Source organism: Fundulus heteroclitus, chromosome 11 (assembly GCF_011125445.2).
Source record: "Fundulus heteroclitus isolate FHET01 chromosome 11, MU-UCD_Fhet_4.1, whole genome shotgun sequence".
Lineage (NCBI taxonomy): Eukaryota > Metazoa > Chordata > Actinopteri > Cyprinodontiformes > Fundulidae > Fundulus > Fundulus heteroclitus.
The window spans coordinates 23,965,796-23,988,019 of NC_046371.1; the positions used below are offsets into that span (position 1 = coordinate 23,965,796).

The window sequence follows — 22,224 nt, forward strand, 5'->3', positions numbered from 1 at the left end:
GGTGGAGATTTCAGAATCCCTCTGACACATGAGGGGAGACAAATGCAACCTGTGGGACGTTTTTGTGTAATTTAAGAAGAATCCTCTCTTAAGGCAAAGCTGCCAGCCACATCCACCCAGTAATGCTTTCCAGAGATAATATCAGACGCACTAATTCCATTTAACTTAAAGACTATCAAAAGCACAGGATATTACACAGACAATGCACACATTAGGGTTAACATACCCATTTGTGTGTTTATCTAAGGCAGGGGGTCTGGGATTTTTTTTTTTTTTTTTTAACTGCCTCCCTGCAGACTCTGGGTGCCCTGCACCCTCCGTCTCACCGAGCCCATCCCTAATCTGCGCCTCACCAGCTGTCAGAACCACATGACCGCATGAAAACCACCAGCCCCTCCATCAGACACGCAGTGATCAGCCCACAACAATAACTGAATTAGTTAACCTTTACTCAATCTGAGATCATTACAGGGACGGAAACATTGAGCTTTGATTAATTCTGTAGATGTGAGATGGTTAAAGAAAACCAATAAAAAAAAATAATGAGATTTGGTAAATGTCAGTGTACCAAATTCGAAACATACAGAAAAGGAAAAGATCCCCCCTTTTTTTTTTTTTTTTTTTTAAACATGAACAAATGGCATCAATGAGGCAGCAAGTATGGAAACAGTAGAACATTTATTGGCAGTTTTGTTTCCAACAGCTGGTTCTTTCTTCTGACCATACGTTTTAGGATGCGCCCTCCAAAATTAATGAGCTGGTTTATGTCTCATCTCTAACTCGACTAAGCCAAATCCACTGATCTCTGTGCAGATTGCAGCCATTTGGCACCTGAGTGGTGGACTTCCCTCATCATGAATGAATCATCAAATTGTTAACCAGCAGAGGTAATATAGTTGATTTTACACCCATCTTGCCTGGTTTGAAACCACACATTATCAGATACTCCAAATTACAAACACGGTGCCCTTTAAATGCATCTCGGATTTGTTACATCATGGTTGCAAACTGCAGCAAAACGATTTTCTGTGATGGAGCCACAAATTATCACATCATTGTAAAGTGGAAATTATGTTCTACAAATGTATTCAGGCTCCATGAGTCAACACTGACTTTCACGTCCATTTGAACATCCATTTTTAAGTCTCGTGATAAATTGTCTGGACTTTGACTGGACCATTCCAACACATGACTATGCTTTGATATAAACTATTCTGCTGTAGCCTTGGCTGTTTAAGGTGAACTTTTGGTCCAGTATCAAGTCTATTATGGCCTGTGAACTGGTTTTCTCTGATTATTGACCCATATTTAGCTCCATCTATCTTCCCAACACCTCAGGGGTCTCATTTATAAAACATTGCGTAGGGATCCAAATAAAAGGGAGGAGTACCTACCCAGGAAAAGGAAAATGGCACACGCCAAAAAAAAAATAAATAAAAAAATAAAAAAAAAATTGATTCATAAAACCACCAGAACACCATTTTCCTTTATAGATCACAGCTGCACCCGACGTACCAGAATCCACCTCATGTTCTGCCCTCTACACCCCCAGATTAAACCAGAAATAAATCTATGCAAAGCACCTAATGAATTTTAATGTGTGTTAAAAATGAGTCAGCTGATCGTTTTATTTTTTTCATGGTGAAAATGCAACCATGGGGGAAAAAGACAAGAAACTGAAAAAAAAAAATACTCATGGAAGAGTTTATTAAAAAAGGTGCAAATCAGAGGTAAAAGCACAGATGTTGTCCACATTTAATAGAGATTGTTAAAAAGTAAATAGTTTGCCGTTTTAAAAAGTGGATGACAGCCTCTCAAAGCCTCCCTGTTGAAAATCTGCAGAGGGAGGGGGACCAGACCCCCCCCCCCCCCCCGCCGATACAGAAACAGCATTTTAGGAAAGCAACGGGACGGTAAATCTGCTCAGCTGAGGCTGAACGCTGCATAGGTGCGAGTGGTAGAAATGCGCACCTTCTCTGCGCTCTTGGGTTTGGAGAGCGGGTTAGAACCCAGCACCTGGGGTGGGTGGGGATTGTGTAACCAGTGTCCTCTCTAGTTTATAGCAGAATGCAATGCTTGGAGTCTAAAGTGGCATCATCATCACTGGCGAGAAGATCTTTGATCCCTGAAACCGCGTTCCCTCCCAATCCTCCCATATGCAAGGTCCTCCAGCAGCGCCAACGCATCCACCAAACACAGCATTACGCAGGAGTGTATTTGATCGTTTACAGTGATTAAAGTAACTTTCTCACACCATTTATCTGTTAATCTGTGGTACACGTCACCCTGGTGATCATCGGGGCGAGGAACGTGATGGTAGAGAACCCCAATAAAATGTTGTGCAGATTTTATTTAAGATTCAAGTTGGTTAATGGGATTTTCTTTAATTTTTTTATTTGAAAGATCCTTATGAGCTTATGATCTATGATTAAAGTCTGATAGGGAGTGAAACTGAACGCTTGAGAGGAATCATGCAGTGTGGCCACAATTCCCCACTTTACCAATGTGTCGCCAATTTCCCTCGTCTCCAAAATAAGCGAACGCGTGGGTCAGAGCTGCCGTAAGGACCGCGCATTTTCCTGTCAAGTCCCCCCCCCCCCCAACGGATCCCAACTTTTGCTTGTAAAGATACGTACACAAGTTTCAGGTCCTGTTTTGTGAGCACGCAAGCTTTATAAATGAGGTTCAAGTCTATTCCACCGTTTTGGAGCAACTATTCCAAAAGCCCGATCCCCTCAATGTTTCAACCTGGATGATATTGTTCAGCAGAGCTAAGGGATCTATCTGCCGTATGTATAGTCAATAGATCACTGAGATAACGGGATGCCAGCCCATTTAAATATTTAAGAATAAAGACCACATTAGCAGACAGTGCAAAGAAGCCAGTATGGGAGTAATGTGGTCTTGCTTGGTGGGATCAGGATGGCGTGTTAGTTTTCCACCACACACTTTGTTCGATTTTTGGTCTCATCTAACCAGAGCACCTTCTTCCACGTGAACTGAACTTCTTAGGAATTTCAGCAATTTCTTGCTGTCCTTCCATAAAACGGCCACATTTTTGGAGATTATGACTAATGCTGACGCTCTGGCAGCATTTTAGATATGTCGCTTGTTTTGGATTGGAGTTCTGACCATAAAGCCTTTTATGAAAATGCAAGGTGGAAAGCGGAGGAGTGATATTTAAATGCCAGTTTTGCGGTCTTGGCATACCAGAGTTACAAATGAAAAAGCACCTAAAGAGGAAATGTTAAAAAAGGAAATGGGCCTTATTTTGTAATCCAAGGGGGAAAACCCCCCCACAAGGCACGAAGACTCAATAGTGGAATTAAATATTCTTCTCAAATATATTTGGTCAGGTTTCAGGGTTTTTTGTTTTTTGTTTTTAAGACTGTACCAGTTCTTTGATTTTTAACTTCAAACCTGGAAAAATCTAAGCCATTTATGAAAAATACAGATAAAGTTAAAAGCATTATGAGTGGTATCTTTGATGGCAACAGCTCCCCTGTTCTAACAGAATTAATTTGGACCAGATCTCTGACCCGTCTGTGAACCCCGAGCAGCAGCGCAGCCTAACAGCATTTCTGTAGGTGCGGCAGATGCATTTGGAGCACAGATGAGCCACTTAGACGAGGTCCGCTGATATCTGCACAGTCATGGCGCGCAGCTGGTGCCCAACGACCCCTCCCCAGCTCCAGGGAAGCTTCCATTTGGCTGACTGATGTGGTCTGAGCCCTATTAAATGGAGCTTCCTCCTCTCGCCTCCAGGTCATGCTCACTTGTTGATGTGGCGTACATGCAGGAAATCAAGAGCTGTTGGACAAGCTCGAGTGGGAAAGCTTTGTGATATCCGAGGGACCACGCCCCTCTCCGCTGGCGCAGTCTTCTTCCACATCGCCTGTGTTCATAACGTGGGTGGGCGAGTGAGTAAGATGTGGAGGTAGTGGGCTTTTGACAGATAAAATGGGGGGGGCAGGGCAGGTAAGACTATGTAAAGAGCCCACTCAGCATATCACAGCCATTGTCACAAGCTGAATCCATCACAGGAGAGCTTATTGCCATGACAACCGCTTCCACAGCATGGTGAGAAGCAGGCAGACTGCAAGAGCCCTGATAACAAGAAAAGCCTGCTTTCCCCTGCCTATTAACGGATGCTTTTAAGACATTAAAACCCCGAATGCATGTGCGTATACTGAAAATTTGCACCCGTATAATTAACATTGAAATTTTGCAAATCCTTTATTGTCTGATAGACTTTGTGCCTATATGATGCTTCTCAAAACCCCCTTTTTTTCCCTTCCTCAAAATAGTCTTAACTTCTAAACCTGGTTTCAAGGTAAAAAGAGTCTAAATCTGTTGAGAAGCTTTGTTCCCTGCTTTCTTTCATATATTTTACATATTCCAACTGGATGGCAAAAAAAAAAAAAAAAACTGGGTGCAAATCACAGGTGCAAACATTGGAGAGCAGAGATAAGCAACCCCGCAGACTTCTTCATCAATGAGGGATGAATACAAAATGGCTCCCTGCAATTTAATAAGTGGCCTTTAGCTGCAGGAAGAGCAAATTTTGCAAATTTTTTTTAAAGAGACTGCGAGTAATTACTCCTCATCAGTGAAAATGGAATGATCCTAATTTGCACCAAGATTGAAAACCTGAATCTAGTGCCGCCACCCTTCCCTCTATTGAGCTGATTGAGCTAAAAAGGCACCGGCATTTGAGAGGAAAATGGTTTTGTGCTCAACTCTGGCAGAGAAAGGAGGGCTGGCAGTCAGCAGAGTCCACACAACACTGAAGAAAAAAAAAGAGGAACACCATGCATGATGAGTAGCCATTTTAGGAGTGCAATTAAGCACATTCTTGGACACTTTAAAAAAAAATAAAAAATAAAAATCATTAATAATCAGATCTTCCAAAATGAAACAAATGAGCTAAACGCAAATCGTATTCCAAATTCAAGCCTATAGTGATGGAATGTCTAAAGGTAACAAACATGACATGCATTTTTTTTCTTTTTTTTTAAACACCAAAGAGTCACATTGATGGTGAAGCTCTCCCACCCGCTGCAGGATGTGGGATCCGACAGACCGGTCCACACCAGCTGGGCTCTCTTTGTGCCTGGGATGTGGTCTCCTAGCAACCGAACGAGGAAAGGAAAAAAAAAAAGAGGAGGATCGGCACAGAGTCAGGGAGGGGCGAGCACTGCATCAATTTAAGCTTTCCACCATATCACCTTCACCACACAACAGCTGCAGTGGGCCTCTGCAGACAAAAGGTGCCACGATAACCTGCACAGAACTCCCCTCGCATTTCTGTGCACGCCGGCGGCAAATCATGAAGTCGAAACCGGACATCGACGGCAACCGATTCCGACAAATATCAATAACGTGACATCATAATCAATACGCTTAATTCAGTGTGGCATCACATCATCAAAAATGCATGACAGAGAATTACCATGAAATGACAGGAAGTAATTAGAATCTCCAAGATAACCGTTTTAAGGCCTCGTGCAGCCAGACTGCACCCCTGAGAGAGAGCATTAAACTCAAATCCCTCCCATCCATCACCGTAAAAACCCCTCCCCTCCTCCAGAACACATGTTTCTGGCTTTAATGCAAAAGGAGAGAGGAAAAAAAAGACACGAGCAGAACACTGGACGTGTAATCCAACCTACGTGCTAAGGTGCAGAAGATCATGGAGCCACATCGGAGTAACAGAATGCCCACATCCATGCGTTTTCACACGTCCACCCCACCTCTACCTCAATCCACCTGCAGTAATTCAAGGCAGTTTGAAGAACATTTGATTCATCCAGTAAATCACAAGACAGAGCTTTATTTTTGTAACTAAAGAAGAAACTCTGGCATCCATTTAGCAAGTTGCAAAACCCATTTAGCTGTAAAAAGGGAAACACTAAGACCAACATTTTGACTCTTTATTCCTGACCACAGCCCTTCACATCCACTGCGTTCAGCACTTTACCCGATAAGTGCACTGCAAAAACGGAACTAGAAATAAGTAAAATGTTCTTAAAAAGAGTGTATTTGCCATTGATTTGAGCAGGTAAATAAGATGATTTGCCAATGGAATAAGATTTTTGCACTTAAAATAAGAACAATTCATCTCCATCATCTTATTTCAAGTGAAGGATGTCTAATTATCTTATTTTAGGGGTCAAAATACTCACTCCATTGGCAGATAATCTAATTTACCTGCCCAAATAAAGGACAAATACACTAACTTTAAGAACATTTTACTTATTTTTAGATCAGTTTTTGCAGTGTGCAACATCTCTTTCTCCTTCTAGCTGGGTCCCCCTTGCATGATGGTGAAAACTGTTTTTTTGGGAAAATTCGACCCACATTTTGTTTCCGGCAACTTCCAACCATTCAGCAGATCCCACATTGCGTATGGAGCTACAACTGTGATACTCTATAAGGGTGTGGCTGCCATCTTAGCCTCCCCATGCATTCTCACAAACTAATAGTTAATCACATTAAAATGCCTAAATGCCAATCATACACTGTGCACTTTTCCTATGCATATACCTCACTAGTTTTGTTTTTTTTCATATTTCAGAACATGAATAAACACCACATGTTTGAACTTTTCACTTCATTCATTTTTTCCCCTCCCAGAAGGGTCAGAGCATCTGTTGCACTACCTTTTGACAGGAATGGGGTCCAAGCAACAAACTTCAAGATACTGAACCTCCATCCTGGCTGCTAGTCTTTTGTAGTCTCCAGTATTTTCCCTGTATTTTGCTTTAGCTGCCTTTCCATCAACTCTTACCAGTTTAGGTGGACATGCATGTCTTAATAGCTTTGTAATCCTGCCATAGTCTCTCCATTTTCAGATGATGGCTTCAGCAGCGCCCCTGGAAATGTGAAAAGCTGGAATATTGCTTTATAAAACGCAACTCTGCTTTAAAACCTTCCCCACAACTCTCTCTCCCTGACCCGTCTGCTGCGTTCCTTGGTCCTCGTGATGCCGCTAGTTCACTAATGTCCTCTTAGGGCTTCCAAGAATAGCTGGATTTATAAAACTACAAACCAGTGAAGTATGTTTACAATTGCGCAAAGTCTGGTGGAAATTGGCTGCATTGGATTTTATTTAGGGGTACACATGTAAAGAGGGATGAAAGCAAATTCAAATTACACTCGTAACAGTGACACTTTTTCCTTTTACTTCACATTTATACCCTACTTTGAGTTGGTCTATCACGTAAAAACCTAATAGAACACCCTATATATTAATGGCTGCAATAGTGGGGAGAAAAAAAATGGGTTTACGAGAGCTTTTGCAAGACATGATAAATGTAAAGGTTGGTCTGGACAGCTCATGCAATTCCAGAAACATATGTATATAAAAGGAGACAATGGGGACAATATGGTGAGAGAAAACAATGCAGGGCTTGGTCCTTTGTGCAGCGCTGCAGGTGGGAGATGACAGGACATCCCAGGACTTTCATGACCGATGGCCTAAAATGCAACTCTACCACAAAAGGCCTGAACCACAAGACAGGAAAGTAAACTGCTGGAAACTGAACGTCGGAACAAAGACCGCGGACAATAGGATCCATTGCATACAATGGTTGGTCTCATGGTTGCTCTGCATTCTCATGCAGTTACCGCATCACTGTTGGTTAAGAGCAAACAGTCTGACCCGACCTACGGAATCCTTTAATCTCTGTACCTGTCGGTAAATGGCTGAATGACCGTGAATGAATGGTAAAAAAAACGTCCCCAGCTCTGACCACTCATTTCCCTTTGTTTACATACCGCACTATAGCATCTTTATTCCCCATCGTTCTGGTGTCAGAGGCCATTGGAAATCCAAACAAACGCCTCTGCAGCTTCACACATTTGAATTTTATTTTTCCATTTTTTTTCCCCATCTCGCTTTCCAATGAACTCATATTTGCAGAACACAAAAAAAAAAAAAAAGGATGCAAATCCTTCTCCCGAAATAGTAAGCAGCCCCCACTGAAGGTGTAAGAACGTACCTGCTTGCCGTCGAGCGTGTAGATCCTCTTCACCACTCCGCTTTCGAGCTTGATGGCTTCCGTGATGTCGGTGAGCACCTGCTCGAAGGAGTGCGCCGTCTTCTTGTTGAGGAGGACGCGGACGGCTTTGCGTGGCTTGACGCCGCTGCGCATCACCGTAACGAGCTTGGGCCGGACAAAGTCTTTGCCCTCTCGGGAGTCGCCGGCAGCCTTTGCAGCCAAAGACTGCATGTTCTTCTGGCTCGCGGAGGCCTTCACGTTCACAGACCAGTTGGGATTGACGTTCTTCGTGTAATCGACTTTCTTGTAGAAGTTCTCTGATGCACAAACATAGCTTTCCCCTGGGGAGGCAAAATAGAATCGGGTTAGTTGCGTTGAGGCCCGCTCGGCTATTCGACACCAGAGAGTCTCCGAAAGCCAAAGCACCGTCTGACCCTGTATGAGAGATCCGGAACCAGGAGGAGAAATCACATCTTTTCCCCCTCACAATCATTTAATGAATCAACTGCATTTTCTTTTATCCTAAAAAAAAATAATATTTTTGCAGTTGTCAATTTTGTGGTAACAAAAACAAAAGGGCTCAAAAGCCATTAGATGTCTACATCCAGTTCGGTGTTTGGCAGGCATGTTCTACCTTACAACAGACTTTGTAAAATAAAGGCGTTCATGATGCAATGCGAAATCATAGACATTGTAATGAAAACAGACTAATTATAAATTTAAAGTGGACCGTCATTGTGTCTTTCAGCATGGAAATCCTCCAAAAACACGTGGCCGGATCAACTCCGAAATGGTTTGATTCACACAAAACCAAATTACTCCCATAGCCAGCTCAGATCTAAATGCTAAAGAGAAAATGTACAGCCCTCTTTGACTGTAAAAGTATTTAAAAACTGCCTGACAACGTTGTTAAAACATTTCACAGGAGATTTTTAAACCCCCAATGAATAATTGTCTATCAAGGCAAAGGTTAGGTTGAGACTGTGCTGCCGCTGTTAAGTGTGCAGCGCCAATCTAATATACGGTAGTTTCCTTTTTTTGAGTTTTAAAAGTTTGCTGCTCTGTATTTTTATTTCATCTTTCCTCATAGAAAGAGAGTCCACCCAATTCTAAACAAATATGCGGTAACTGATATTTCCCCTGGATTCACATTTGCTGCAACAATTTCCTGCTTGGATTTCATTGATAGAGGTTTTGCTTGTTGGGTTTCATCTTGTTTATTTCTGAATTGACTATTTAGTTTATGAGATTTGGTGTTTTGACCAACCCTCAGAAGAAAGAATATTTTTGTTATTTAATTACACCTGAAATTCAATTCTATTTTCATAGTACCAATTCACAATACATGTCATCTCAAGGCACTTTGTAAAATCAATTCAATCAAATCATGCAGACAGATCAGTTAAAAACATTACGAAAAAACAGCAGATTGCATTGAGTCATGCAGGTCACAGCAAGAATGAAAAACTTGTTTCATTTGGAAACATTTGCTTTAAGCAGGTTCCTTTTGGAGCCATTTGACGTTTCTGTGCGTTTGAATATATTGTCTAGCCCTAAGCTCAGTGGCAGTAACGATGGCAGCGTCTACTGTTACCAACGGGTCATGATGCAAACAAAATTACTGCGTTTTGTATTTGCATTTTCCTAACAGTTATTTTCCCATTGATAAATTTATTCCCTGCTATAAAAATTTATGTTTAGACGAGTTTGTTGTTGTTCAGCTGAGTGACTTTGAAATACAAGCTCTGACATGTCCAACAGCTTGCTGGAGCATTTAACTCTTCTTCATATTACTGTGTTTATCGGACTATAAAGGCACACTTAAAATCCTTACATTTTCTAAAAAAAACAAAAAAAAAAAAAAAAAAAAAAAAAAAAAAAAAAAAAAAAAAAAAAAAAAAAAAAAAAAAAAATTGATGGAGCTCCTTATAATCCGATGCAATTTATATAGGATTACCGTACTTGTGCTTACTGGCCAATTTTATGTGGTACAATGCGCTCAAAAATCTGTTAAAATGTGTAAGTATGTATGACTTTGGTTAGGAACGAAGCTGCTCCACTCTTTGGATATTCAGAGCATATTCAGAGCACACTGTACCTACCTGATCAGACCCCTGAGCTGTCTACAAGACTGCCTGTTTGTAATGTCAGGCAGTCTGACATTACCTTACATGAATGCAATTCTAAAACTAAAAGTGCATTCATGTAAGGCAGCCCGCGCCTGGATCACGTGCTAGCAACAATAACCCAAGTAAGTTAATTAAATATAAATGTTCTGTTTATTTTGGCAGTGTAGTTCAACTACTCTGTCCTCCAGAGAGAGACGGATAGCTCTCCCTGTCAGGAGAGAGATGTGTACGTGAAGGGGGCGGAGTTATGTTACACACTTGGGAAGAATATTTAATGCACCTTGTAATCCGGAGGGCCTTTTGTCTGGACATAGACATGTTAATTCACAGTACGCCTTATGGTCCAAAAAAAAATACGGTAATGAGGCGATTACTTAATAACTTAAACTGGGATAAACTCAACTATTACCGGCAAGCCTTTTCACCCAGTGATCTTTCACTAGTAAAAAAGGCAAGTCAGAGTTGCCGACATAATTTATAGAAAATGTGCAATATCAGTCTATGGAGAATTGTAAATAACGCCCCATGTGAGCACTCAGTAGATTACCCTAATAACCCATTAGAAATACCACACATACTCAGATTGATTAAACACTCCATTAAGAGGGCTTAAGATTAGACATTTTCAGAATCAGTGGAGTGTTTTACCAATGAATAAAGAGAAAGCCTCAAGATGTAAGAAGCTTCTAAAAATGAAGCACTATTTTGCCAAGTTATTTCCTGATTCAAAAAGGCTCCGTGAGAGAGCAAGACCTTAAGTAGATAACAGCAAGGCTAAAAGTATCACAGCAAAGTTGCTCTAATTTATCACTTTGAGTTTTCTCCATCTGTCATGGGATATGTTGGATTTGGAACTACTGGAATCTAAGAGTTAATGTCAGGATCCATCCACCAGGGCTACGGTTTTAGTGATGCTACTAGAGCACAAAAGGCTGATAGACGATGGTAAAGTAGGTATAAAATGCCCCCTCAGTGGTAATTTTGTCTGTATAAACAGGTAAAACTGTTTCACAGCTACAAATCTGATAATGTGTGACTTCATCTCTGCTCCAGATTTTAAAACAGTTTAAAAAAAAAAAAGTTTTGAATGCTGCCCTTATATCTTATAGTCCTAAGCCGTTTATGAGTAAGAAGAAATTTTACAGAACCCACAAACTTTATATCACAACATCTTTATACAGAAATTCAAAAGCGTATGTCCGTGTATATCAGCTATGTTTTTCCTAAACCAACATCCTGTCTGGCGTTTTAGTATCTTTAAGCAAAAAGAGGCAAGAGAGGCACAATGGCAAATGGAGAAAAAAAGGGGGTAAACCAGAAGGAAACAATTAGGCCAAATGTGGAGAAACTCAAGCAAAGACAAAGGACACAAAACTAGATTACACTGTGCAGAGGAGGCTGAGTAATTAATTACATCCTACAAAGAAGAAGCACAATGTAACGTTCCCCGCAGCCACTGTGCTGCCGAAGAGCTACACAGACAGCCAACAATAACCAGCTCAAACAGCAGAGACGATCTCCTCACTCTGAACAAGTCAAACCTCCATGCCAAATTCAGTCCTACTCAACCACTTTCAGGAGTCAAACTATTCAAAATGTTTGATTAAAAAGTAAAATCAGTTTCTGCTCACTAAAAATACATAGAACTTCAGTTCCAAGTGGTTTCATTAAAAAAGATAAATCAGATGGTACCGGTTTCAACCACTACCCCATGCCAATGAGTGAGGAGGTGACGTTACGGTTTAAGGTGAAGCCCCCTGGCAGCGTGAGCATACACAAAAATACACATCGAATCAATTTGGGGCGATACCAAGAACTGTGCATTAGCACACCGAGGACGTTTAAAAGTAACAAGAAACGGAGGTAAAAATCAATGTCTGGCAGCTGATGCCGCTGAAATTATATTTGTTTACACTCATCTGCGACACAGTCAGACTCCAGTCAGAAGTTTCACTGTTAAAGAATTCCCCGAGTCACCAACATGTCTGCGTCTGCGCTGAAGTCAGAGACCACAGGAATGTAAGCCTTTAGATTTGAAGGTATTTGGGACTTCAAGGAACGTAAACTCGACCAGATGGGAAAGACTTCCAAAACAATGGCAGCTTGTTAATAGGGGGTGCTAGGGCACCTCACAATCAAATCTAGGAAAAATGTGCCGACACCGTTAACATCAATTGCTAATTAAAAAGTAATAATCACACCTGCTGACTAAATGTGTCTGACTCCAGAATTCCAATTTAGTTTTTTTTTTTTTTTTGTTGGGGGGGGGGGGGGGCTATTTTTTTGTGTAGGCCTAAATCCAGATATTTAAATGGTGAGAGGCACCAGTTCTTAGACTTTTGGCTTCCATGTGACTTCATGCTAGTCTCCAACAGGTTGCTTACTCGGGGCCCAGCCAATGGTCTATCAGCGCTTTTTTGTTTCATTCTTCATCCAATCAGATGAATGAATGACATGTCAATCAAAGTCACACCCCTGGCAGCTCTGATGCGCAGCAACAAATGTCACTCAGAGATACGGATGCAAACGGAAGAGTCTGACAACAACAAGACAGGAGAGGAAGGCGCAGCAAACGAAAACCCAGTTATTTATTGGTACAATTATTTCACTAAGCTTTTGCTTGAAAAAGAAAGCAGATAAAGTCTCTGAATGTATGATTATATGCATGATGCTTTGGCATCACACTGTATTGTGGAACAATGTAATTCTTTGCAAAAGTACCTATATAGCTTGAAGTCTATCACATTTTTTTTTCACGTTACAAGCACAACTTCATTTAACACAATGTAATGCATATTTTTAAAGTGCAAATGGATATGCTGTTTTCAATTTTGTCTCTAACTGCTTTGCACACCAAGAAACAGGCATTTTTGCCCTTTCTTTTCATAAAAGCCACAGCTCACTCAGATATCGTTTGAACGGCAGGTATTCCCAAGAGTCTCAATTAGATTGTTGTCTGGACTTTCACTGAGCCCTTCTAACACATGAACACACTTTGTCGTTCACACTCTTAACATGGTTTCTTTCACTGTATTTAGCACCATCCGTCTTTCCCTTAACTCTTACCAGCTTCCCTGTTCCACAGCATAATCCCCCCCACCATTATATTTCAACCTTGGGAAGGTGTGTTTAAAAAGGCCAACCAAAAAACTTCCCATAGGAAGGCCTTACCTTCCACCACTTATTCTCCATGTCCCCCTCAATGGTTTTTGGCAAAATACAAATAGAACTTGTTAAGGCTTTTTTTTTTTGTTCTATCAAAATATTCGTTGACCTGAGCTAGTGGATCTTTGTAGCTCCTCCAGAGTCACCGGGACTCTTGGCGTGGTTACAAAACACCGTCAATTTCTTTTAGAGTGCGTACCTTCCTCCAGCTCGTCCAAGGTTGTGATCTTGCGCGATCCGTCGATGGTGAAGATGAAGCGGACCCCCTGAGGCAGGTTGATGTGGTCAGAGAGGGAGCGCGTGAGGTCGGCCAGGAGAGAGTCGAAGGTGCGAAACCTGTCGTTGGCCACGGCGTACACGATGCCCTTGAAGTATCGGTCCCCGTTGCGGTAGAAGCGCACCTTTTTGGCCTTCTTCTCGTTGGTGAGAGCCTGCAGGGTGCGCGTGCGGTAGAAACTGCAGTGGGCGCTGTGCGTGGGGCTGGGGAGTCCGTTCATCCGTCCACCCCGCGGGTTACGGGACGCCTTGTCCCTCTCGTCGAAATGCCCAAAGTCCAGCTCCATGATGGCTGTGGTGGTTGTGTAGGATGTGATGTTGGGCGGAGCAGTTACTGGAAACCCTGAAAAAAGACACAATATTCAATGCAGAATTATTCAAACAGGGTCCATTTATCCTGCATCTATGACAAACCCTTCTGTTAGTTCTACTCAGGAGACTTTAGCTGGATCGTGCTCAATGAACTTGCTATAAAAATGAGTTCTCAATCACTGCTGGCAAGAATAAAAGAGCTGGTTTATATTAGTAGTCTTTTAAAAAAAAAAGGAGTCAATTGGTTCTTTATATATATAAAAAAAAAAAAAAAAAGGGAATCACAGTCTTTCCAGTAACTCAACTTAACCACTTCAAAGACCATTTATTCAAAATGCTTGTTCATGTTCTCATTATTAACTTCCACTGGCTTCCACTTACAATTGATGGCAGCGATGAGTCTCTAAACAGCTGTGAAGATAAACTAAGATAAAGTGGTAGTAAAGAGAAACTGCAGGCGACACATGCTGCAACTAATTAAGTTAATTGGTAACAAATCCTTGGCAATATTTGGTATAAAAAAAAAAAGACCTCTCTATGGCAGTCTTTGAGAAATACACAAAAGTTAGCTCTTTAAGTCCTTTTTTAAAGGACTTTCAACATTCACAAACCGTAAAAGAATAAAAGAGATAAATCAGTAAGAAGTCAGTTATCTGAATATAAACTAGAACCATGCTGCCAACATGACTGGTAACAGAAGTTTTGTCTTCAGAGTTTGCCATTTTCAGTCACAACAAGGTGCTTAAAATGAAGCCAAAAGATTTTTTTAAAAAACAACTATTTTCTATGACCTGTCGATGCATGTCTGCAGACCAGGTTGTGAGAGAGTGAGACCTCCAGATGATAACAGGAAGGCTGAACTAAGTACAGCAAAGCTGCTTCGTTTCATTCTTTAGAGCTTTCAAACTGGTATGAAACAACTTGGATTAAGAAATGTTGGCAGCATTTTGGAAGTCGGCGCAAAAGAAAGGATCTACATTCTGAAGCATTTTGCCCTTTCAGAAAAGTAAGAGCCCTTAACCAAAAAGGTTTCAGTGCTTTGCTAGTACAGTACATTCTTATATTTCTTAAAAAGGAAAACAGAAACAGGTCAAATATCTATAAAAACAGGACATCTGGAATGGGTCCCACAATTCTGACAAGTGCATTTCCAGTTTTTAAAGCCAGATGTTATGTTAAATAAGCATGACCTTTTCTATTCAGGTCTTGTACATTTTTCGCAAAGTGCATGGCTTTATAGAGAAAGAGTCTTGGGGCTGAAACTGGGCAGCCTATTCTTTTCATTCACAGAAAAGACTTTGTTAAAATCATGAAAAGTAAAATAGAACGACAACAACCCACGACAGCATCCTGAAGCTTGATGTTGAAGGAGGAAAAAGATGGTGTACAGTGATTAGCCACCCACTCCGCCTGCAGATTCATGGCTGCCATTAGTCTCCAAATCAGCCAACACTTTTATAGAAAATATTAAAATGTTATATGTACTAAATATTAAAATGTCATTTGTTACACTGCCAGTACAATTTTGCCAAAATTATCTTTTAAGAACAGAGGATGAGGTCCACGATAAGCTTATACAAGCGTCTGACTCAAGCACACCAAATATGACAGATTAAGAATGTAAAAAAAAAAAAAAGTAGAAGCAATAGACAGATGGATGACAAACATTTTTACCCAAATCAATGTTGCGCACATGCATAAAGAGCATATGATAAAAAAAAAAAAAAAAATTCTGTGGAAGATTTTGCATAAATAGTGGCATGGCAAGATGTCAAATCTGTTTTAATGAACTCTTTTACGGGGTGCATGCCAAATTGGTCATTATCTTTGCATTTATTCCACCTACAGCTGTATTCTATAAATTTTATGACAGCAGGTGTATTAGTGTTAGACTATGAAAGGATTTTGCATTTGAAGAAAGCAGATTTAGATGTGTGGCATAACAGCATACTCTGGAAGGACTTTAGAGTTGTGTAGCTCAACTCGAGGTTTACCGAGTGAGCCTTATGCAAATGAACCAGAAAACATTCAGTATTGTGTGAAGCTGCCTGTTTTATAGTGGGTCGTGTCATTTTCCTAATATGACAGTGTTCCCCATCTCTTAGTTCCCCATCTACGTCCCCGAGGGTCGGTGGTTTGCGCGTTTCAGTTGTGTTCTCACTCTTTTTTAAAAAAAAAAAAAAAAAAAAACAGATGTATAGTAAATAGCTGAATTATTTCTCCTCTTTCAATCAGAGTGATTCAAGTTAATTACCTCAAAAGGTGTCAGCGACAAACATTGACATAAAAACAATCAAGACATAACCTCCTGGCTAACATGCAGCCTGGAATTCACCATATTGTGCAGATTCACTGAAATTTTTCGTTACTTGGATCTATATTTACATAAACTCCGTAAATAGCTAAAAGTGTACTGTAGCTCAGCCTGGGCATGGGCTGGGTTTAGATGCTTGAATACAACGTACTGGTTTTACCATTGGTCTGCATTTAGATAAAAATGTGAAACAAAACTGCATAGCATGATTTCTTAACTTTTTTTTTTGTTTTTGCTGATGCAATGTTATCTATAACATTTGTCATTTTAATATATCTAGTATTCACAGCATGACGGATGCATTGTGTGGGAAGGGAAACACTCCCACGCATCCAGTTCTTTCCTTTCTTATAAATAAAGGAGGAGGAGAAAATAAAGCAGCAACCTTCCTTCGGTAAGCTTATCGGCAGCGCACTGCAGCGCATGTTTGCCGGGGTGTTGTGGTGGATTGTGGTAAACGAATCAGTCAGTCACTTTATCCATTCTCACTGGTAGAACGACACAGGGCAAGCCACAGTTGATGTAACTTTAAATGGTGAGAATACCGCTCCTATCCGCTGCTCAAATTGTTCAACCGGCTGACCAATGGTGCACGGCAATAGTCGCAGACTTTTGCGGAACCCATTAACTTCAATCAGGTGTGAACGAGGGAAACACCTAAAACATGCAAAATGTTGGTCCTCGAGGACCCGGGTAGCCCAGTTATGCTCTAGCTGCTCAAATCTGCCACAGACCACAAGTGGGATTAAAACACAACAGGATTACGACCCCCTTGTGGCAGTATTCAGACTACGTTTTTAACCCATGTGCATGAAAAAGGCAGGTTTAAGAGAAAGGAAAAAAAAGAAGTGATTTAACAGAATTTTAAGAGAAAAAAAAAGTGATTTAACAGAATTTAACTACTTCCGTGATATTCATCAGCATCTGCCTTTTAAAGTACCCGCTCAGATGGACGTTTCATCTCAGTTACGACTCAGCACACGCAGACAGCTGGAATCTCAAAGCAGTATGAAATATTTACGAGAACAAACTGTAGCGTTAAGAGATTTTTTTTCTTCGCGACACTTTGCTACAGGATCCGAGTCATTTAAAATCAGAACCAACTCTCCCAAGAACCTTTTCCCACTGACACACCTGTTCAGCCAGCAACGCAGTAATCTGCCTGTGAGGCGCACACAGGAGAAGCCTTTCTAAATTTAAATCTCTTGATGTTAAACTCCCACCAGATTACTGCATGCAAGACCAACGGAGGCAAGAACGTCTTCAAATTCACATGTTTAAATGAACAAATTGTAACAAAAAGGTACACACCCATTAACCCCCCCCCCCCCCCCCCCAAAAACACACACACTACGCCCAAGAGGAAGTTAGCTGTGCAAAAATAAACGATCTGCTCCATTGAGTTCATCTGTTTTTTTTCACAACGTCCTTTTAAAAACCTTTAGCAGGAGTAAACTCTAGAAATCTCTCATGTCAGCTGTGTCTCTAACGGGTCATTGTGACCCAACAGAACCTGACAAAAAGCGATGCGGAGTCTAAGACTGGCTTTTATTAAACTTTACTCTGTGGAAACATTCTGCTGTTATCTTTAAGGGGCTCCTTTCGCTTCTGAGATCCAAAACACTAAAGGGTTTGCTGTTTTCAGGTTTTATATGCGAGAGGATTTGCTCTTTAGAGAAAAAGAAGGACAATTTGGAGTTGGACAATTTTTAAAGTTCCGGTTGATTCAGAATTGAGTTTCATTCCGATAGTCACAACTAAACATGGTTCACAGAATTCACATAAAAAAGTTGCACTTAAGTTTTCAAGCTGTTCTTTCTCCTACATTTAATATTCTCAAGCTTTTAGTACATGTTCTGTTTTTCAGAGAAAATTATTAAATGCAAACACATCTGCACTATTCCAGTGACCATTACTATAGCATTTATGCCACATTTTTTGGAATACCATATTGATATTAAAGGTTGAATGATTTGGTCTTTTTAAAAATATCAACTTGTTGTAGACCAGCACACTGACTATAATCAGAGTTGGCAAAAGGCTCAAGTTTGCAATGCTGCCATTTGGGGTCCTCCAGGCCAGCAGGGGGCAGTACGAGCATGTGACTTCTTCCACAGAGAATTAATATATAAGTTGCAAAGCTTTCTAGTTAAATTTGTCCTCCTGCTTTTAAACATGTTTACAAGGATTAGGATTAGTAATTTTAGGATATTATCTGTCACTCTTGCTCTTCTTCGCATGTCCAGAGATCAATTGACTTTTATTAGCAGAGCACTTTACACACCCAATTAGAGGACAGTGCTGTACAGGTCTATAAATGAGAATGGCTGCCTCCTTTAGCGGTGTCCAATGTAAGAACAATGAGAAAATACGGCGGTATACTGCACCCAACACGTAGACGTTGGAATACAAGTCCCAGCATTCAGTCATGTTCTGATTTAAAGGGCTATCTCCCTATTTTGTTAAAGGAACCAGGATTAGATTTGATCACCTCTACCTCAGCCGGATCATTTAACACTCAACAGAAAGCACAAAACTATTTTAAGATTTATTTAAAAACATTTAGTCTATTTGTGAAAACAAAAAAAGTGAATATTCAATATTTTTTTAACCTTTTAAGGCATCCATTTACCTATATTCTGGTTACTGTCATGAATTACAAATTAACCATATTAATTAAAATGTAAGCTCAACAGTTTACCTTTAAAAAAAAGTGTACTGTACTGAAAGACTAGAATTATGAACATTAGTAAAGTGAATGTGTATGTGAATTAATATAAATAAACAATTTAAACTAAATGTGAATATAAATGGTCTAAAAAAAAAATCTGATTAGAGTTTTGGTTTAAACTTTTACACGTATAGATATGATCACAAATCTATCATTGTGAAAAGGCAACGGCTCAGTCGTGTGTGGTTATCTATCCATCAATGTCTTGTTGTTGCATGCAGTTAAAAGGGATGGATGAGTTATTTAACCTGAACTAGAGACTAGATATAGTCAGTAGATTAATTTGTATAAACAAACTACTTTGTTGTTTATAATTAACAAACAGTATATCACAACACCTAACCTTTAGAGATGCTGTATAAAGAAACAGCAGGTCAGAAATTTATTTGGCAGCAAACATGACCGTGCTATATTCTTCGTTATAATTTCTCCCCACTCGCCTCGACTCTGATCAATACCAGATCAAATGTCAGAGTAATTACCTTATCTCCACAATTTATTTACAGACATTCAATTAACAAATTACATGATATTGAATCGGGGAGCCCCAAACCACATTCCGCTTAGGGCCCCGAACAATCTTTTGCCGTCTCTGGCTGTAATCCAGCTCCATTTAGACGCACAGAGCCAGAGCACTGCTTGAACATTCAGATGAACAAATGCAGTCACCACCCACCCATGTGGCAGGGCCCCCCCCCCTCCAGCTACGCTAGCCTCATGGCTGAGTTGCTGACTGGCGTGTTTTATGACAGGAGGACCACTGTGACAGGGAGGGGGGGGGGGGGCCTCTATGGAAGGGGATGCTCCTCAGCTGACAAAGGCCAGGTTTCGGGGCCATCTGCCGCACTAATAGGCAGGGCCAACAGTGACCCTTCCCCAGCAAAGACTCAACCAGGACAGTCCATTGTCTGCAACGGGGAGCCTGGCTTCAGAGTGACATCACCATCACTGCTGCTGTTCCTGCTGCAGCCGGCTCAGGTTCACCCGGTGCATCCTCTCACACAGGAAATAAAAATCAGTTTTTCCCCCCCACCCCTACACTATCAGCTTTAAAAAGACACAAGAGTAGTTTTCCAAGTGGGTGCTTGAATATCATTCCCAGTTTTGCAAATATTTGCATTTTTTTATTTATTTTTTTAAACAAAATGAAAGCCAGACTTGCCATCAAGCAGCACTGCAGTAACACTGCAGAGTGTCATTGATATTTTTGGCTGGTTCTGTGTTCCTGACTGAACCACCCACACAACACCCAGTGACCACACGCATACACCCAGACAACCCCCTGGCCTGTCTTCAGACTCATCTCCAGTATCAATCAATCAATCAATCAATCAATCACAGGGATCATTTAAAAAAAAAAAAAGGCACAAAGTGGGAATGAAGAGAAAAGTTTCGGCTCTCATTTATGATGAATGAGCGCGGCCACATGGCTGAGAACCGCAGCCCTGACGATGTGAGCTCCTCTCAGGCTGGATAAAAGGAGGGGGCTGGGTGTGCGCACACCTACTCACATCCACCTGCTCCGAGGCAAACCCCAAAGTCACCTTCTCCAAACGCGCCCCGCTGCAATGACATCTCAACGTGTCCCAGTCAAAGTAAAGAAAAAAAGAAAACCCTTCTATGCTGTTTAACAGCTGTCCCGTTCAGTAAATCAGAGCATCAGAATCCCGCAGTAGCCGGCGGTGGAGGACTCACCTGCGTCGCAGCCGGAGTGAAGGAAGGGTGTGTGTGTGTGTGTGTGTAAGAGAGAGAGAGAGAGAGAGGGAGGGGAGCTGGATGTGAGAGAGTAGCGAGTCTATGCAGCAGGATAGCGGCACGCCGTCTCTCCCCTTGCCTTTGTCTGCTTCAGTCTGAGAGCCGAGCCCCGCTGCCTGCCTCCTCGGAACAGCCACTGGGTCCTAAAGAGCTGCGGACCCGCCCACCGAGAGAAATAAAGGTGCGAGTTTTCAAGCGTGGGCTGGAGTGGGTGGAGGAAGATGAGGAGGGAGGCGAGACCAGGGTCACTTAAGGTATCCAGTTGGACCAGGAAAGACCTGCATGAATTAGTGCTTATTGACGGGGGATGGTTGGGAGGTGAAGGTGCCTTTAACGCACTTGCGCATTTACTCGTTTTCTTGTACTTTTAATTATCTTTAGGCAGGAAAAATAAGGATTAGTTTTGTTTTTTTAGCTTACTTGTCAAACAGATTTTTTCTTCCACATTCATATAGCTGGATAAAACGGGTGTAGACCTTAGGAGGGCAATCAAGCCCAATATGGCAGATTAAAATGTATTAATTCCACCAAGAGGTTTGTTTCTGATCTTTCAAATGACTTTTTATTTTGATCAAGATTTTGTTTTAAAAAGTGGCAAGACATAAATTCATACCCTTCTCAATAACCAATGGAAAAGCTATCATAACCTTCATTGTTGGTGGCCACACTTTTCATGTCCCCAGCCTTGCTATTTTGTTGATTTATCTTTGGTGATGATGATGATGATGTGCACCACCAAGTCTCACCCCATCACCCTGATCCCTAAGCTCTCAATCTAACATGTTTGTGCTTATATCACTTCCTGACGGAAATTGGTAAAATCAAAAGATGACATTGATCACATGGCAGGGGTACATATAATTTTGGTCTAAAGGGTACGTGAAAAGCAAAATTACAAGATAATATATGTTGGCCACAAGTTTGACCATTATCTAATATTGTCTAGTGTAATAAAAAAAATAGCTTGCCTCTGATGCCCGAGCTTCTGCTCTTTGCTTGCTCCTGTCTTCATCTTTAATTCAACTTTTTGCCCTTTACTCATCACACCATCACTGTTGAACTTTGTGCTTTAAAAACATTCCATAAAAACAAGAGCTAAAAAGTTGTTCACAAAAATAAACAAAAAAAATCTGTCAATAAATCTAGGGAAACCACCAACAAGACTCTCACGGTTCTTTCTGAGCATCCAGACATCATATATATATATCGCTTTCTTTTAGTCTCTGTCTGGTGGAAAACCTTCAACCTCCTCAGCCTATTTAATTACTTCTTCCTGATCTCCCTCAGCATCCCAGCGGAACTGCTACTATGTATTTGTGAGACACAATTATAGTCACTGTTGCTCACATCTCAGCACATTTCCCTCAGCTAACAGCTGAAACCACATATTTACATACACAACACAAAAAGAGACTCTCTCACAAAACAAGACTAAGCTTTCCCTGGTTTAGGTCAGCTAAGATTGCCAAAATCCTTTCTATTTCCTAAATCCCCAGAGAGTTAATTGCACATACATTTCCTTAATATTTGTTTCTTTCC

General features: G+C 41.0%; 1 protein-coding gene across 2 annotated transcripts in view; it reads right to left on the reverse strand.

The window, feature by feature from the left end:
* Positions 1-20,823, reverse strand: part of LOC105919910 (neuronal migration protein doublecortin) — a 37,778-nt gene extending 16,955 nt beyond the window's left edge. The window contains exons 1-3 of one of the 2 annotated variants that reach the window (XM_012855364.3): positions 20,626-20,823; positions 13,497-13,916; positions 8,004-8,344 (exon numbers count right to left, since the gene is read on the reverse strand). In XM_012855364.3, the coding sequence (XP_012710818.1) occupies positions 8,004-8,344; positions 13,497-13,860 (705 nt within the window). In that variant the 5' untranslated portion in view covers positions 13,861-13,916; positions 20,626-20,823. Of the gene's footprint in view, positions 1-8,003; positions 8,345-13,496; positions 13,917-20,441; positions 20,577-20,625 lie in introns of those variants that run through there. The other variant, XM_021312146.2, reaches the window with a different exon arrangement.
* Between the last annotated feature and the right edge of the window lie 1,401 nt (positions 20,824-22,224).